Below are 19,415 nucleotides of genomic sequence, written 5' to 3' on the forward strand. Positions count from 1 at the left end.
ATGCGAAGAATATCTTCAAAAGTATTCTTACAGAAGGACTCAAAATGGCTCCAGTCCCACCATTCAAAGTAACCCAAGTGAGTGAGCAACAGAAATTTATTCATGTTGAAGTATCTGATAAAAAATCGAAAATTGATATTTTGAAAAATGCCAAGAAATTAAATGGTAAAGCAGTGTCGTCTTTCCGTGATATTTACCTCAGTGATGATGTCCCAGCTGAAGTTCGCCAAGCAAGAAATGATTTGTTGATTAAAAGGGTGAAATTACGCAAATTCGGAATAGACGCTTGGATCTCGAAAACTTCTCCGTCTGTGTTACTTTTCAATCGCCCCAGCGGAACACGTGCTAAATACTCACCAGACGATTTGATTCCTGAACTTGATTATGCACCGAATAATCAATCATTTCGTAACCAACATAGCGGCAATTAGTGAAGCTTACGAGGAAAAATAATTGTTCGAATTCATGTTCCCATTGATTAAGAAGTAGCTGGTGATTAATTAGTGATAAAAAGAAATTTTGGCGGGAAATTGAAGGAGTTCATGGTTGATGGTTCATATAGTTCACAGTTGATTGTTTGTAGCGTAGAAGAAATGTAAATATGAGAAGGCACCCAATATGCAAGGTGTACCCTTTTGAGTCATTGTTTTTTTTTTTTGTTTTTTTTTTGAATATTTCTTTCTTCTTTTTCTGCGGTTGTTATTTTTTTTATCTCATTATTATTCTTGGTGTTATTATTGTTATTGGGCAGCATGTAATAAATTTATATTTAGAATGTATGAATTGTGTCCCCTGTGGAGTTGTACTCAAATTTGTCTATTTGGCTTTGATGTTGGATGAAGGATTGGGGTCTCCTCCAGGACAAATTAATGTATAGGAGCTGGAAAATTATAAGGTTAATCTTGTAAACAGGTATAATGAAATTTTTGATGGAAGTGGTGGGCCTGGTGGTTATTATAGGTTGGAGTTTGAAGAATCTAAATATTTATTCGTAAACCAAATGCAGATGGTATGTAGTAATGTTTCGGATAGATTTAATGTGTTCCATTTGAATTGCCAAGGATTGAATTCAAGTTTAGATTTTATAAATGAAATTTCTAGTTTATCTCTTCTTCAGGTAATTGGACTGACTGAAACTTGGTTAAATGACTATAATTTGGAACTTTTACATACTTCAGGTTATAATCTTTACACGAAAAATCGTCAACTTCGCCGACACGGGGGACTGGCAGCGTATATACGTTCTGACATACGGCCAAGTGTCCAAAAGGATATTTTAATATATAAAGAAATGGTTTTGAGTCTTTTATTTTGCAGTAAGAGCTGTCTGGACGTTGTGGTTATGTTCTGATTGTATATAGGCCACCGTCAGGATCTCTTATTGAGTTTTATGAATTACTTGAAGAACAATTGAAAAAGATCCCACATCGAAGTCCTATTTTTATAATGGGAGATTTTAACATTGATCTATTGGATAATGGATCAAATACAGACCGATTTTTAAACTTGATGATTTCATTTGGTTATATCCCTGTTATTAATATTAGTACTCGTGTTACGAGGACGTCATCGAAATGTCTGGATAATATATTTTCAAATTATATGTCGGGCGGTCCAAGTGTTCTTATAAGTGATACTTCTGATCATTTTGGTGTATTTTCATGTTATTCGGTATGCGTTGATAATAAAAAATCCACAAAGAAGAGCAGTCTCAAGCTGAGGATTTTACTCGATAAAGATGCACTTCTAAAATGTAGAAATGAGCTAGCCAAAAAGGATTGGAATACAGAGTTTTCAGTCTCTGCGGATATTGACTCTAAGTTTAGAGTGTTTTACCAAATAATTAAGCAATCCCTGGAAAAATACTCTAAGAATATTTACAACAATAGAAGAAAACCTTCAAAGAAGCCTTGGATTACTCCGAGTTTATTGAGATCGATAAATAAGAAGAAAAATTTATATGAGAAAAAGGTACGTCATCCCTGCGATATAAATGAGCGAATTTATAAGAGTTATCGTAATGCCCTAAACAGACTCCTGCGAAGAGCTAGACAAGATTATTATAAAATAGAATTTGAAAAAGCATCTGGAAATCCGTCGAAAACATGGAATGTGACAAGAAGCACTTTAGGACAATCATCTGGAGGAATCCCTCAGGAAATATTCCGTAAAGATGGAACCAGTCTTACAAATCCAGAGGAAATTTGTGAAGAATTTGCTAATCATTTTTCGACAGTTGGAGGGATAGTGAAAGAGTCGATTATAAGCAGACCAGGATTTTCAAAATTACCTTCATAAGGAGATGGAAATCTCTTTAAATCTACTCCCAGTTCAAGAATCTGAAGTTTGAAACATTGTTTATGGTATTAAAGGTACCGCTTCTGGCTCTGATATTGTTTCAATTAGAGTAATAAAAACATTTTGGGATGTGATTGCTCAAACTTTTGTTTCATTAATTAATCAGTGTCTAAAAGAGGGAGTGTTTCCGATTTGTTTTAAATCAGCGAAAGTGATACCAATATATAAAGGATGGAATACTGGTGATGTTGAAAATTATAGACCAATTTCGATTTTACCCATTATGTCTAGGATACTAGAAAAATGCTTTTCGGTCAGAATTTATCAGTATCTGGAAGACCAGAGAATATTTACTCCTACACAATTTGGATTCCGTCAAGATCGCACTACTGAGCAAGCAAACAAATACTTGACTAGCATTATTAATATGGCGTTAGATAATGGATATAAAGTGGCAACTGTATTTTTAGATATTGTAAAGGCTTTTGATATGGTCAGTCACGATATTCTGTTAATGAAGTGTGAAATTTTAAGGGATTAGGGGTCCAGCTCTTTCGTTTTTACGTTCTTTTTTGTCTTGTAGAAAACAATATGTTCAAATTGGTAATATGGGTTTCCATGAAAATTGTATTGAGTGTGGAGTCCCACAGGGTTCGGTACTTGGACCCTTATTATTTATGATTTTTGTGAATGATCTTCCAAAGTATTTAGGTAAACTGGAAACAAGAATGAGTGAGATCGTCAAAAAGGATAGCGCGGGTATAGTGCCTATGTTTGCTGATGATACTTCTTTAATGGTAATAGCAAAGTCAGAGAGGTAGCTCCTAGAGAGTGTACAAGAATCGCTAAATGAGGTTTCAAGGTGGCTGAGAGTGAATCAGCTAAAGGTGAACCCCTCTAAGAGTAATTTTCTTATATTTTCGAGGACATCGAATTATTATCCATGGATACAGCATATAGCATATGAAGATGGTATGATTGCTCGTCAAAAGGCAGTAAAGTATCTTGGCATTATTATAGATGAGACTCTCAGTTTCCAATCCCATATTGAAACTTTATCCCGGATTCTATCGCGTAATTTGGGGATGATTTGTAAACTTAAATTTATTTTTCCAACTAGTACACTTAGGCTTTTCTATTTATCGTTAATCCATCCCTATATTTTGTATTGTTCTTCCGTATACATTGGTACATTTTCTTCCATTGTTAATCCTGTGCGAATTATCCAAAACAAGTCTATTAGAGAATTATCAGGAAAATCAGAAAGAGAATCAGTTCGAGAAGTCTATAGGATTTTTAGGATATTGGCAGCGGTGGGTCTTCATCATTTTTATATATTAGTGTTTATGTATAGATACAATATGAAGCAGCTGCCGGAGTGTTTTAACGGTTGGTTTTACAGCCGATGGAATATACATAACCAAAATACTAGGGGTAAAAATGATTATTATACTCCCCCTATAGTGTCTGCCAGGTCCACGTTTTCTTTTGTTATAAAGCGTATAAATTTATGGAATAATTTGGATAATGATATGAAGAAACTAGAAAATTTTAGTGGTTTTAAAGCAAATTTGAAAGAAAAATTATTAAGTAAGTATGAATTCTAGTTTTGTTTGTTTTGGAGGTAACTTGATTTGATTTAATTTAAATTAAGTTGCAATTGCTTGTTGGTTTGTGAGTGCGACCCCACAACATGAATATGGTGTGTAGTTGCTGTCCCTGTACTATTATTATTATTCTTCATTTATTTTTTTTTCTTTCTTTTCTTTTCTCTCTTTTTATCTTTCTTTCTTATTATAGAGTATTTGAATGATGTTACATGTATGTATTATTTTTTTTACCTGTTTCACCCCACGTCAACCGTTTGGTTTTGGGTGTATCATATTGATTTTTGTATTTAAACTTTTTGTTAATTAAATATATCACTATCACTATCATAGGCAAAGAGGATCCATTTATAAAGACAGCCCTACACTCTAAGTATTTGCTAAAGCCAGAAAACTAGCTGAGGAGGAAAGTAATGAACCATATAACTTGCCTTTCACAGGTGTAGAACTAGAAGCTGTGTTAAATAAATTGCCAGAAACAGCCCCAGGACCTGATAGAATCCACCCAACATTATTGAAAAATCTTCCAACTAGATGGAGACAGGAATTATTAAAAATTATTAACATGTTATGGGAAAAGGGAAGATTTCTAGACTGCTGGAAAAAAGGCATAGCCATAATGATACCAAAACCTGGTAAAAACAATTTAGTGGAAAATCACCAATTTATAACATTACTGCCAGTTGTAGGAAAGATGTATGAAAGACTGGTCAAAAAAAGGTTGGTTTACACAGTGGAAAAAATACAAATTCTTCAGGATATTCAGAATAGATTCTGGCAAGGTAGAAGCACAACTGACAGTCTTATAAGTATTTTGAGAGATTCACTTTATGTATTAAATAACAGGAAATTCATGATCCTTATATTTCTAGATGTTAAAGGTGCATTTGATAACATTGTACACCAACAAATATTAAATGGACTTATAAAAGCAAACATCCATGGCACACTGATGAAGTTTTCAATAGAATATATGTCTGGCAGAGAAGTTGCTGTACTTGTTGGGGAGTCAAAATCAGAAAACAAGGTTCAAATTAAAAGAGGAGTTCCACAGGGAAGCGTCCTTGGTCCAGTTTATTATAACATAAGTGAACATGACATTCCTTTTAAAGATGATCCATGCAATGGCAGCATTTTTGCTGACAATAACAAGACTTGGACTGTCCAGGATACCTTAGAAGAAGCTGAAAAAGAAGCTCAACAAATACTTCTCCAAATGGAAACATGGGCAAGTACTCTAGATATAATATTTGAACCATCCAAAGCAAAAGCCATGGTTATAACACAGAGGAGAAATACCAGACCACCTGTTTTGAAATTTTATGGAGAAAATATGGAAATAGTAAAAGAATACAAAGCCCTGGGGATAATACTGGACAGTAAGATCAGATTTGCCAAACATATTGAAAATCCAAAACTCTCATGCCTTAAAAAGATGAATCTTATGAAAATGATGGGAGGGGGAAGGTATGGAGCTAATCCAGCAGTAATGAGAGAATTTTATATTAAGTATATACAGCCAAAAATTGAATATGGGGCCACTATATATGGCAGTGCAAATGAAGGTCAGCTAAATAAGCTAGAAGTTACACAAAACACAGCTATAAGGATTGCTCTTGGAGCAAAACAGACCACACCAATTCCCTTCTTATTAATTGAATCTGGTATAGAAAAACTGTCAACAAGAAGAGATGTAATATTACTAAAATATATTCAAAAACTATGGATATCAGATAAAAATCACCCAATCAAGAAACATATTGTCAAACGTGGACTATTCCACACCATGAACCCAAATAAACTAAGGAAACAGTTAAACCCATTTGAGAAAGCAGAAGCACTGATGAGAGAAGAAGGTTTGAATTTCTCTATTACTAAAATGTTACAATATAAGGAACCTCTAGAAACCCCACCATGGCTTTTGATGCAAATACCTTGTACCATAAAAGAAATACAAAAAAAAATGAAAAAAAATCCATTATCCACAAAAATTGAATTTATCAAACTTATCACAGAAAAATTTCAAAATTTCTGTCTAATATATACTGATGGATTCAAAATAGAAGGAAAAGAAGTGGGAGCTGCAGCTGTTGTTCCTCGGAAGAAATTAGTGGCATCCAGATCTCTAGGCCACTACTCAACAGTCTTTGAAGCAGAAATTAAAGCATTAGAAATAGCACTAGATTTAATCCAAAAGACCATAATAGAGGACAAAGAAAATAGAAAATTTGCTATCTGTAGTGACTCAAAAGCTGCTATACTTAGCTTACAAAATTTCATTTCAAACCAAAACTAAGAAGGCAGCAGTTGTTACAACACACTTATTCAATTGCTCCAAAAAGGATTTGAAATTCAGCTAGTATGGACACCAGCACATGTACCAGCACCAGCAAAAACAGCAACAACACAACCCCTGAATTGTGTAGAGGGAGATGAATACAAGGAATTGAGATCAATCAGAGGAGGATTGAGACAAAGTAGATTCGGAATTTTGAAGGATTTAATGCACAATCAGCTTGTAGCCCAAAAAAAACACAACCACTTTGATAGTAAAATTTATAGTAAGCTGCATAAGAGAAATTGTAGTTTGTTATTCCGTTTTTGATCAGGTCATGTAAGTTCCAATGCTAGACTATTTAGGATTGGGAAAAGTGATAGCCCCGTTTGTAGAGCTTGTAATTTGCAGAATGAGACTGTACACCACTAATCTAATTGAGTGTTGTTTTTATGAGAGACTTAGAAAGGATATGAGAAGTTTTCGCTTTTCAAAGAGAAAAGCTAGGCAGTCTCAATGTTAGTCTTATGGTTGGGATAGGGATCAACGATGATGTTATAAGACTGGAAATGATCATGTTGTTTTTGAGTTTTGTGAAATTAAGCAGTAGAATGGATGATTTTAGCTAGGATATTACATTAGTTTGGAAAAAAAAAGAAAAAATTTTGACCTGTTTTGGTTTGGGAATAACTATTGAAGAGGGTAGACTGGAAAATCATTGATAGCTGTATAATGACTGCAGTATGTGTACTTTCTGTATTATTGTTTGTAAAAAAAAAAAAAAAAAAAAAAAAAAAAAAAAAAAAAAAAAAATGCAGATGATGGTATTCAAAGTGATATGATAATGTTGTCTCAAATAAATGGAAACAATGAGAAAAAAAAGTAGTTCGTTTCAGATTACCCCATCAAGAAACATAGAAAAGTGTGGAACAAAGAAGATTGTCACAACAGAAGCTGGTTTCTAGAGAAGACGTTAATAATCAACAACAAAATCAAAAACTTTATGAAGGTTGGTGCCCCTTTCTTCTTGAAAAGCAGTTGGGACAGATAAAAAAAAAGTTTATTTGGAAAATTATGCCCTGGGGCAATCTGTGGAAGCATCAAGCCCCAAAACCTTCCCCCAGGAAGGTAACTGAGCTTTGTGTTGCAAAAGAAAAAGGAGGCAGCAGTTTCTTGCACAATTTTGAGCTTACATAAATTATCTTGAACTATTATACTACTTCCTAGCAACCTTTTTTATTTGAATACATTTCTGGTAATAGCCTATATACTTTTCTACTAACTTCTTTTTTTTTTAAAGTTTAGGGCTTGAAGTCTCAATTTGAATTAGAATGGGAAAGTGCAAATTCCAGGAGTATTAGTTGAAAGAGAAAGATGCAACAGGACACCAAATGAAAGAGTAGTGTAGAGCTGTCCTGGGACATCTGTTCTCTTTCTAGTGTTCTACGTGCAATACATTGCTTGTCTGCCATAAGGGCTCCTATGCTTTACTACAGCACACCAGAACTGCTGAACATAAGAAGAATGTTACCTTAAAGCTAACACCAAATCAGCTTCATCCCTTGGCAGCATTCTCCACAGAGAGCAGTGAACTGGCAAAACTGCCCATGTCGCCTAGATGCTTGTGTAGTGTGGGAAGAAACAACAGTTACAGAAATTATATGGGCTCCAAAGATGATTGAGTCAGATTATTCTGGGAAATCTGCAGATGTATATGGAAAAGTGTTCCAAGATACAGTGGTCAAAAACTATTCCTTTGGATGAGCCAAGTTTGCTTATTTTTAACCAAAGCTCTTGGACCCTATTTCCAGAATATGACCACAAAGCAATTATTGAAAGCATTAACTTTTCTGCATCCTCATGAAGATTCATAGCCAGTTTCTGCTCACAGATTAATATATGTTGCCAGAAAGTTATGCATCATGATGCAGAAAGACATGTTAGTTGGCAGGTTTAAGCTATCCAGTTGTCTGTACCTCCATTAGAGCCAGGAAGGATTGACAACAAGTGGAACAATGTGATCCAGGGAGGAAAACATCCCAACTTGTCTGAAGTTGTAAAAAAATGCCTTGACCATTTCACACAGGTCTGCCAGCATTGTGCAGGGTTTCTCCGTTTCCAGGCAAGTTTTCAGCAAAGAAAGAGCTTCAATGAATGAGCAAAACTTTGAATGCAAAACTGTTTCTGATAGATAGGTGGGGCATATTTGGAGGACATGAGCAAAATGTTGCTGTTACTGAAGACTTGATAAAACTGGCTAAATCCACTAAAAAGAGCTATGATTTGTACCTACAGCAGGAAAAAGCCTTGAAAGAAAAAACTAAGAAAGAGTGGCAGGATTTGAAGGCAAGAGAGCAGCAGCTTGCTAAAACCTCTTTGAAAAGACAGACAATAGAGACTCTCAAAAAATCTCTCAAAGAAAAAAAAGAAGCATTTGGCTCCAAGGAACAGGCCACAGACAAGTTACTGAAGGAAGCTCATAACTGGCTCAAAAACAGCACTGAAAAGAAGGACATGGTCAAGATGCAACTAGTGCAGGCTATGAAAGATGGGACTCAAAGAACCAGCAGCAGTTAGAGTCAACGTAACAGTTACTGATCACGTCTCTATTCCAGTAGAACAAAGTGCAAAAAAATGTTTCCTAATTATAACTTGACCTCTGATCATGGAGATCAGGTATGCAAAAAGTTCCAAAGCTGTCAGTAGCAGAATTCCAAAAGCTGCCAATACTTTACTTTGAAGCTTTGCTTTGAGCAAACAATATTTTTATATGTAAAAATTTGTAGAAAAGTAACAAATGTAACTTAGTATAGATTGCAGTTAGAAATATCAATAGTTTTCTGAATCACAATTAACAATGTAATCTAATTTAGTGGCAAGCCATATACTAGCCATAAATATCATACTCCATAATTTATATGTATTGTTTTAACAAAAGTATGGTATCATATCTACTCTAATACTGCTGGTGGAGTATAGTGTTCAAGTTCTGAAGTATACTGTACATAGCTTACTGCTGTTACTTTATGGACTGAGTTATACACTCTAATGTTATTGTTCTTAAAAAAAAATAATGCATACCCAACTGCATGCTTGATGCTCATTGATCACTATATTATAACTATAAAAAGCACCATTTGATTTTCTGGGAGAACAATATTGACTGGCATCTAAGATAATTTCTTAAACCACATTGGCTTGACATAACATAAAGGAAGAAAAAAAAGCAAAAATGGGATTTTTAAAGGCCAAATGAAAATATTGAAAAAACAGAACAAAGCGAATATTTCAAGGGGACAAACGCCTCTCTTCTTGTGAACGCCTCTTCGTTCATCGCGAAAATTTGGTCCCAATTCTTTAAAAGTGACTCCTGAAACACAAGAGTCGTTTAATTAGAACAATAAGTAATTTTTTTTAAATGCCGAAAAACTTTAGCGTGAAGAACGAGGTGTGGAAGAGGAGGCAACCCCCATTGTATACGTAATAATTTCTGTTCCTTTTTAAGTTTTAATATTGCTCCTTACTTTCAGTTGAAAAATTGTTTGTTTTTTTAATTTAATTCTTTACCAGGAGTCACAAGAGAATCTTTGATGAAATGGTATAGTCTTTTGAACATTATGCTTTTACTTGCATAGGAAGAAAGGTCAATAATTAAATGATCTATATCTGGTTTTTGATGTGTAGTAAATAAATGAGACAAAAACTTTGGGAAGTAGTGAAAAATTATGTCAAGCTAAGTGAAAGTGATAGTTACTACGGCGGATTGTCACTAGTGATAAATCACTAGGGGTGGCACCCCTGAACCAAAGGGAACTTTTGGGGAACAGATTTTTTTTTGAGAAGACAGATTTTCGGGGAAATCCCCAAAAAATCAGGGATATTAGAAGCACTGGTATTTTCAGACAAAATTTGCCAACAAATTTTACTAGGCCATGAAGACTGCCAAGTAGCTACCCAACTTTTTGCACAGCAGAGCACAACTCTGTGTTTTGAGCTTTTCTTTGAGCAAGAAGTACTTTTTTTATATGTAAAAATGGTCTTTTCAGACAAAATCTGCCAACAAATTTGAAAACTGCCAAGTAGCATTGCTACTTTGCTACCCCACTTTTTCCATGGCGGATGGAGATATGTCTGCAAATGATCATTCCCATTTTGTTTCATTTTTGTGTGATTTGCTGTTGTGTCACTGCTTTTTCTTTCAAAAGCTTTCTGAAAACTGAGTTTCGGAATCCATTTTGCATCCAAGATGGTCCCTAGAGAGGTCCTTTTTTCAACTAAAAGCGGTCCCTAAGTCCCCATGTTTCACCAGTTGAACCTGTGGCAGCCCTGTAATCAGATTTTAATTTTTTCTTTTAAATAATTTTAAATAATATTTTAATCCAACTGTTCCCACTATTTCACAATGATTTGACACTAGACTAGGTTAAGAATCACATGTTCATTAGTAACAAGACCCAAGACAACTCAAGATATGAAAAACACTTCAATATCTGACATAATTTGGGGGGGTGGAGCATAGTTGTCATGGTAGCAACCATCAAATTTTGAAAGACTGTTGACTGGGGAATTGGATGGCATTACTCTTTTGTTATTATAGTCTTGTCTTCAGAAGAACCCATAGAGTAGCATTGTTAGGGGGTTTTAACAATGATTTTTAGCAATTAATTAAAGACAGGATAACTAATTGTTTTCCTGGCTCATTTTCTGAATATTGTAATAAAGTTCATTTCTGAAACCTGAAAGTTTCAGAAATCAGCCAAAATAAAAATCTGCAAAAACCTTGAAAAGTCTTATAGCTCAACTCTTTGTTTTTAAATGTAGGAGAAAGTAGCATCCAAAAAGTAATTGTTTATCGTTTAATGTTTAATGTTAATTTAATTGTTTAATGTTTAAAAGTATTGTTGTAATTGGTTTAAGAACACCAAAAAAATTATGGTGCAGATGGGAAAAATTTATCACCAATCCTGATTTTGCCTTATTGTCCTGACTCTGATACAATTGCTTATTCAGATTGTTTGCTAAATTTAGTTAGTTGTTTTATCAATATGTTTCACTAACACATTTAGGTGGCTAAATGGTGTGATTACCCCCTCTCCTTTAATGAAGGTTAATTTTTGGTCATTTTACGTTGAAGTACACTTTACTTTATTTAATTTGAAATTAAAAATTTTGTATTTAATTGAGGCATATGTTTGTTTTTCTGACTCCTAAATCCAAAAGAATTTCTGTCCAGGCAAAACAAAGATGCCCAGATTTTTTCATCATAATATGTGTTAATTTAAATTTCCTCTTATCACATACAGGGGTGGATCCAAGTGTTGATTTTAGGGGTATGTGTACCTCCCCCAGAAATTTTTACTAATTACAGGATGTAGAGGCGGAAAATACCAATAGGGGGAGCCTAATTTTTGTTCGTGCCCTTCCCAAATATTAATTCTATATCTGCCTCTGGTAACTTATCCATTTTGACACTGACATGCTTAATAGCCAGATTGTGTATGCTGTTTTATCAGTATGGCTTTTCAACACTTAGTAGTAGGCTGAGAAGTGTGAATGCCCTTTCTAATAAAGATTATGTGTTGGTTGTTTTAAGGTAATTTACCCTTTCCTTTTGTTTTTAAAAATTTTGTTTAATCTGTACTCTTCTGGCTCCTAAACTAGGATAGCAAAATTCATTTCTTTACCAGGAAAAATACATGTACTGGGATTTTTAATTTTCTCCTTATATTTGACTACAGGTAAAATTCCCCTTTTTATACTTTATAATACTTACATGCTAAATAGCCCTGAAAAGTACTGTTGATGCTCTCTCATAGTGAGTGGAGGCAGAAGTTGCTATGAGACTTACTTGTGTCCCATAAAAAAGTAAAGCAAGTAGATGGAGAGAGGGGTAACTGAAGAGGAGAAGAAAAAGATAGAGGAAAGAAGCAGAGATCAAGAAGTAGGAGGAGAGGGAAAAACGAGAAACAATACAAAGCAAAAAAGAGGACAATTCAAGCCAGTGAAAAAGAAGAAGAATAGTATGCAAATATTTCGGTTGAGACCTGCTCAAATGGAGTAATGAGTAAAAAGTACTGATAAAAGTCCATATATTTTCCATATAATGCACCTGTTTTTTAAGTTGTCTCTCTCTCCTAGAATTTTTCCCCCTCAAAGATAAAATCCTGCCGTTGTGCCTGGTCGTGATTACGAAAATTATTACATGTATCAAGACAGTTCAAAGTTATGATCAAGATACACAAGAAAATCAAATAAGTGAAAGATATTAGAGCTAAACTTCACTGACTGATTGAGGGAAGAAAGGTTAGTATATAACAAAAAATAGTTTTGAAAAAGTTGTTTAAAAGCCCAAAATAATAAATAGAAAATAGCTCACTCAGTGGCAATCCACAGTATACTGAGCCCCTAAATATAAAGTTTTAACTGAACTTTCTTTTTATTTTCGACTAATTTCTGATAATTATTTTTACAAAGCTTTTGTACAGATTAATAGTGGTAATTTTGTTTAGTAGGTTTAATTAACAATACTAAATAAAAACAACCAATAAAAGATACATAGTAGAACTTTTGATGGGAGTTGTCAGGGCAAGTGAAGCTGCAAAGTGACTCCAGGTTTCCGCATTCCAATATAAACCTCAGGTTTAGAATCAAGAACCTCAGAAATCCCTGAGTAGCAACTTTGGTGAAGATGCAATTCCATTCTTGCAATATTTACTTAATATGATTTGAACTTTGACTTCTATGCTGCAATACTATCCTCAAATTTATAATGAATAGATACAAAAACCATTAAATACTTACTTTAGTAGAAGCCAAAAACCCCTTGTGTTTTGATCAAGGATAATCACACTGAATTCTTAATGATTTTGAATGATTTACCATCAGATAATTTTGAGGCATTTTCCTAAATAATCCATTAACAATCATGAGCCAACAGAGGTAAATGTCTACAATCTTTATTTTGAGATGATGTATTCTGGAATATGTTAAGAGCAGCCTCCCATTGCACTTTATCTGAACCATCAATACAAGAGAACTGCATAATGACTCACATGATCTATAACTGTACCTCACTAATTTTTGATTACTAGGCTATGTCATGTTCCTACTTGAGAGGCTATTTCCCTCTCTTTGAAGATTAACTTCAGCAGCTCTAGATTTGGCCACTGTATGTTCTCTCTCATTTTGAAAATCTACCCTGGCCAGGGTTTAACTAAATCGTTCTTTCTGCGTTTTTCTACAAGGCTGGTCAAGTGTTTTCCCTGATTTTCTCTTTTTTTTCAAACCTTGTTGGTGTTACTTAGTTTGTGTTTTATCTTAAATAATTTCAAAGACTACACTAGACAAGCATGACAAAACAAAATATAATGAAGAAAAGACTAGGAAAATTCCAGCCCGTGAAATAGAGAAGAATGTCTGTAGTTTTCTAGTATTTTGGTTATGACCTCCACTCAACCATCCTCAGTACAAAAATGAAAGTAATATAGTAATAAATAGAGTCCACGGGACAATAAAGGTTTATCTTGTTTTGTTTAAACATTTAGGTTGATGTTACCCATCAAAAGTGACAGACCTGAGAAAATTGGTCTAATTTTCGAAAAAGGGTAGAAACACCCTCCAAAATTCAAGAAATCCCAATGAAAATCACACCATTAGATTCAGCATATCAGAAAACCCTACTGTAGAGGTTTCAAGCTCCTATCTAAAACAATTTAGAATTTGAATTTTTTGCCAGAACTGATGTATATTTATTTGTTTTTATTTTTTTTGTTTTCTTTTTCAGGGTGATACCACAAGATTTTGTGGTATCCATTTTATTCAGCATCGTTGAAACGTCCAATGATTATGTCTTTGTGTATGGCATGTCCCCCATAGTGTAATTTTTTCGGTAGTGAGGTTTTTCTATGGAGAGAATGTTCTGTGGAGATGACAGTTTTTTTGGGGGGGAATTTTCCAGGGGTAATTTAACAGGAGGGGGGGGGGTTAAACGGTCTGAAAGTAAATAAAAAAAACACGTATTTTCAACTGAAAGTACGGAGCAACATTAAAACTCAAAATGAACAGAACCTATTCCATATATGAAGGGGCTGCCCCTTCCTCAACCGTCACTCTTAACACTAAATCTTGACTTTTTGTCACAATTGTTGAAGAAGGACTGCTCGAGCACAAGGCACGTTGAATTTGAATAGCATATACTTTTAAAGAACTTTAAGACTTTAGCTTAAAGAGCAAGGGTTGAGGAACTTGTAGTCCATACACTGCATAATATTTTTTCGTTGTAAGTTTTACTGTTGCTCCTTACTTTCATTTGAAAAAAATGTTTTTTTATTTATTTGGTATTTATAAAGGTCCCAGATAAAATGTAAAAAACGATATTTGAATGATATGGGTTTAGCAGTAGGTTTCTTATACTGCATAAAGAATCAAAAATAGTTACAAAAAACTACAGGTTTGGAGAAATTTTTTATTTTAATCAAGGAAAGAATATAATTTTTCTGTTGATTTTTGAATCAATTTTATCAACTTCAGAACTACCAATTAGAATAATTTACATCAAATTATCTTTGAAAAGGGAGCAATTTAATCATTACAGCTACTGTTTGATGGAGACACTAACAAAACGATATTTCAACTCAAGAGATCTGAGCAATGTATATTTAACACAAGTTCTAGACATTCTACCCTACTAGATGACTTGCGCAACATAACGAAAACAATCTAGATATATAGTTTGTCACATTTCTCTGTTATTTTTTTGTGATGTAGCTGATTTGGAAAGAAAACCGTTCATGGAATGTTTACTTTATTCATTAAGAGGATATATTTGATTGTTATTGCTGCTATTATACAGGAGAACAAAAAAAGGAAATGCAAAGGAATCTTTGAAAATAAATATGGGTGTCAAAAATTGAAAAATGGGTTTTGGATTTGATATGTCAAAAAATTGAATGGAAAGAATCAAAATGTGCTTCCTAAAGAGAACATAAACACCATATAAACACATAGATGCAATTGGTAGACCTATACGAAAGTGAGTTATTGCCTTCTTTTCCTGTCGTTGCAAATTGTAACGTTTTCTGTCTAGTACAATTACATAAAACGATGTGATCATGCAACTGAAAATAATGACAGACATTATATAGTGTGCCTTTCTGTTTAACTTATCTTCACAGTTTTGTATTTGGCCGGTGCACAAACAGTAGGTTCTATAATTTTCGACTTTGGGTTTACTTATCAAGTAAGATAGTGTCATAGATAGAGCCATACTAAAAATAACTATGAATGCCAGTCTACTCCTTTTTTGTACGTGAAATTTCGTTATTGCACTTGTTATTAAAAGTTCACCATAGATTAAAAACATAAGCATCTCCCCCATTTGTGACAAAAAAGCTGTAATTTCACACTTTTTCTGAGTAATTCCAATAAAATAGGCTGTGTTAAACAATAAATTCAAAAGTGTTGACAAAGCTAGTTGTATAAGCAAATGTTTTTTAAGCTTTTCATTGACTTCGGCTTTCAGGAGAAGTAAAATGGCTCTATATATTGCAATCCATCCGATTAAAGTCATTATACTTGTCACTCCAATTATTGTCCAAAACATGCTGGACAGCCTTCAAGCTTCTTCATAAGACTGTTTGTTTTTAAAGTGAACAACAGGGTCATTTTCCCAATGAGTCAGAAATCTCAGCTTTGTTATTGTTCAGTTTATTAGGAATGATTTATTCTAGTTCCTAAGCAACGAAATTTTATATGTGGGTTTGACAACTCCTTTATGTGATTTTTTTTCTGAATTCTTCTTTCTTTTGGAAGTAAATTGCTTTGTGACGCGTCACTATTTTTTTTCAGGTTTCCTAGATACTCAAAAACTGTGTCATTATAACAAAACGAATACCACATACTTCTTGAAGGATTTAGGTCTAACTATAAAAATACAATATTTATTTATAAAATCGAAATAATACACTATTAGTTGATTGCTTTAGAGGCGTCTTTATTCCAAACTATTTTCACCCGATCTCTTTTTTTTTCAACTTGAAAAATGTCTAGCTGAACATTTATTGTCCATTTTTTCTTGAATAAAGCTTCAGAATTTTAACTGAATTTTCAAGATTATACCTGAAAATATTAATTCTTCCTTATTATTAAATAAACAAGTATTAAAAATATTCGGTGTGAAATCCAAAATATTTTCTCTAGGAAGATTATAATCTCTTCCTTGAAATCAAATTCAATGATCACGACAAAAAAAATGTTGTGTGAACCCCAAGTTGTCACAATAGCTATTTATCATGATTCCAGCAATAGTAAAGAGCAAAACACAACCCATACTAACAAAAACATTTTGTAAAGGGGTTTTAAAGAAACTATATAGTGACAAATATTTTCCAATTGTAATTAGTCTCGAAATGGTATATCTTATTTGGATTCAAGTGAGTAATAATTCGTAAATATGAAAATAATATTAGGAGAATTTCAAAAAAGATTCTGAAATCCCCCTAAAACGGGACATAAAATCAAAATAGAAAGTACACAATTGAAGTCACTATTGTTGAAAACCCTTAACTGGAGGTTTACAGTTCCCCATCTTGAAAAACAAGGAAAGTAATTTTTACATTGGTGGCCGTGATGTCTCCTTTTTTTAAAATAAGGGTAATCGCAATGAATCAAAGGTCTTAGAATACTAGGAGAGAGTTCAATTGAACAAAATTCAAATATCTAGTAATGTTTTTAATGAAAAATAAATCGCGCCATAACTAAGCGCTGTGTCGGCCATTTTGTGCTGCATAACATCAATTTTGGCCAAAATAGGAACAGAAGGCAAAAGACTGCAAATTCTGAGATGGCCAATAGATTAGTCATGGTAGAAAACCTTTAAATGGAGGTTCAAATCCCCTCTTCTTGTTGTAAAATCGAGAAAAATTGCATTTTAGCACGAGTAGCATGATTGTTCTGTCTGCTTTTTGTCCCCATGGGTAATTGTACCAAACCAGAGGTAGTAGATTATTGCGATAGGTCTCATCTGAATGGAAGTTAAAAGCTCCAGCGCCATTTTTGAGTCATTAAAGGGGTCGCACCATCAGAGCCGTTCAAAGGGGAGGAAGCAATCGGGGCAGTTGCCCGTGGCGCCTTGGCTGGGGGAAGGGGCGTGGCTTGGCGGTTGTCCACATTGATAAAAAAATTTCACTTTGATTCGGCATCTTTTTGTTATTTTTGAGCCGGGAGGGGGAAGGGGCTGTAATTAATTTTTCCCTGGGCACCACCAAATCTAGGAACGGCTCTGCGCAGCATAACAAAGTGCCATTTTCTGCCATAAAGCAACCATTTTAACCAAGTAGGTCCAAAGGCTGATGGTTGAAATTTTTTTTAGATAAATTGATCGAAAACCATTTAGAAGCTATGTGTAAGTTCAGTCTTCCCTAAGCTTTTTTTTTGCCACCTTAAAAAAATAGTTAGTTAACGGTTTAATATCAATTGTGTTTTTATGAGATAAAAAAAAGAAATTATAAATTGTTAGGGAATTTATCAAATAAACCGAGTCAATGCTGGATTAAATTATTTGAGAAGTTGAAGCAGAAAAATTTAAAAACTGATAGTGCCGCTAAGTAGGATGACTAGTTTCTATGCCACAGAGATCGATAAGAATCCTTGACTGCTGATATTTCTTAGCTAGTAAATTCTTTTGTTCATTTCTTACACATATCTTCAGGAACAGGTTAGACTAGTTGGCTATGCTGTATTTTTTTTTAAATTCATTCGTAAGGTTTTTCACCTGTAAGTTGACGATCATCCTTGCTTTTCTAGCTAATAAGCCAACTTCTCCAACTTGGGCTATGCAATCAACTGTAATCGGATTGTGAAGGCCACGGGTAATGCAGTCACAAGACTTAGATTCTAGACGGTTCAGGTGATAAGCTTTAACGAAGTTTGATCCTTTACCATGTACAATTGTCAAGTTCTTCCCAGTAATGTCAAATAGCTTAAAACTAGCACGGTAATCCTTATAAATGTTTTCGGCACTGTACCGCTCTCTCATAAAGCATGATGTAGTGAGCGTAATTTTTCGCATTTCAAATTCAGAATTCAAATATATCAATTGATGACACAGGTAGCTAATGTGACGATGTAAATTAGTTCAAATATCAAGAGCAAGAGCTGCATTGTCTTTTATTGGTTCAGATTCTAAACTGAGTAGCTCACCTTCGGCTGAGAAATATGAAGTGTAAATCTTCTGTTGAACAGCAGCATCAGCCACAGTATCATGTTTCACGCAGAAGTGTTTAAATCCAGTCTAATTAACAACTCCGAATGGTAAACAATCAACACTGTGAAGAATTGCGATGTGACGTCCCAAGATACTTTTTGCCTCCTTGCGTATGTTTACATTTGTTATGGGAGTGTTCCAGAAAGGTTTAAAGATGTCAGAAACATTCAAACTTCAATTTTCTCGAAGACGTTTTTCTAACGTTAATTTTGCTCTTTAGGGACTGTCCATCCCCAGTTAAAGATTTTAGCCTCAACAATCTTGATTAGTTCTAGATGCGTGGACATGCATAAGTCAAGCTTCTTTGTGCCATGAAATGTTTTTACATCCCTTGTCCTTCTGAAAGGTAAAATGTTTCTAAAATTTGAGAACTGAAATGTAAGATGAAAAGTAATGAAAGATAAGATGTCTTCTGTCCTTCTGAAAGACAAGATTAACCATAATAGGCTAGGTGAATGATGACATTTTCCCCCTAGATTTTCTCTTCTCGATCTGTCCTTGGCTACAAACATAAGCAAAATAATTACAATAAGTATTTTTTCATATTTAATTTCTTACACATAAGGTTTACTATCATCGGCAAAATCTGCAGATGCAGCAATTATTGGGACCCTTTTTTTATTTTTCGAAACGTTTCTCGAAATCTAAAATGTTTTGAAAATTTTTGCTGCGTCTTCATATTTTTTGCTGCGTCTGACAATTGTTCAAGGTTTCTTCGAATTGGAAAACTCGGCCGAATCTAAAGCACTGTAGAAAACAAAAGGTTAAAAAGCCCTAATTTAGGCCTTTAATAATTCTTTGTGGGTTTCCTTATATTTGTTTTTCTTATTTAGCCGGCAGTGTTTTATTGAACAGTGATAATTTCAATATCCTTTTAACGATTATAATGTACATTAAAAGCCATAGAACTTTTCGAACAAACACATCTATCTTATACATGTTAAAATAAATTGGATACCAAGCCACTACATTT

The 19,415-nt window shown here is 34.0% G+C and overlaps 1 protein-coding gene across 6 annotated transcripts in view; it reads left to right on the forward strand.

Moving 5' to 3' along the window:
• Window positions 1-19,415, forward strand: part of heix (UbiA prenyltransferase domain-containing heix) — a 32,754-nt gene that overhangs the window by 8,089 nt on the left and 5,250 nt on the right. The window contains exon 1 of one of the 6 annotated variants that reach the window (XM_089090788.1): window positions 4,772-5,133. The exons of 3 other annotated variants lie outside the window; for them this stretch is intronic. In XM_089090788.1, coding sequence (XP_088946914.1) covers window positions 4,858-5,133 — 276 coding nt within the window. In that variant the 5' untranslated portion in view covers window positions 4,772-4,857. Of the gene's footprint in view, window positions 1-4,771; window positions 5,134-6,944; window positions 7,190-17,905; window positions 18,086-19,415 lie in introns of those variants that run through there. 2 more of the 6 variants (XM_089090789.1, XM_089090793.1) reach the window with 2 other exon arrangements.

Source organism: Artemia sp. Qi Xiang Cuo, chromosome 6, assembly GCF_049724085.1.
Source record: "Artemia sp. Qi Xiang Cuo chromosome 6, ASM4972408v1, whole genome shotgun sequence".
Taxonomy (NCBI): Eukaryota; Metazoa; Arthropoda; class Branchiopoda; order Anostraca; family Artemiidae; genus Artemia; species Artemia sp. Qi Xiang Cuo.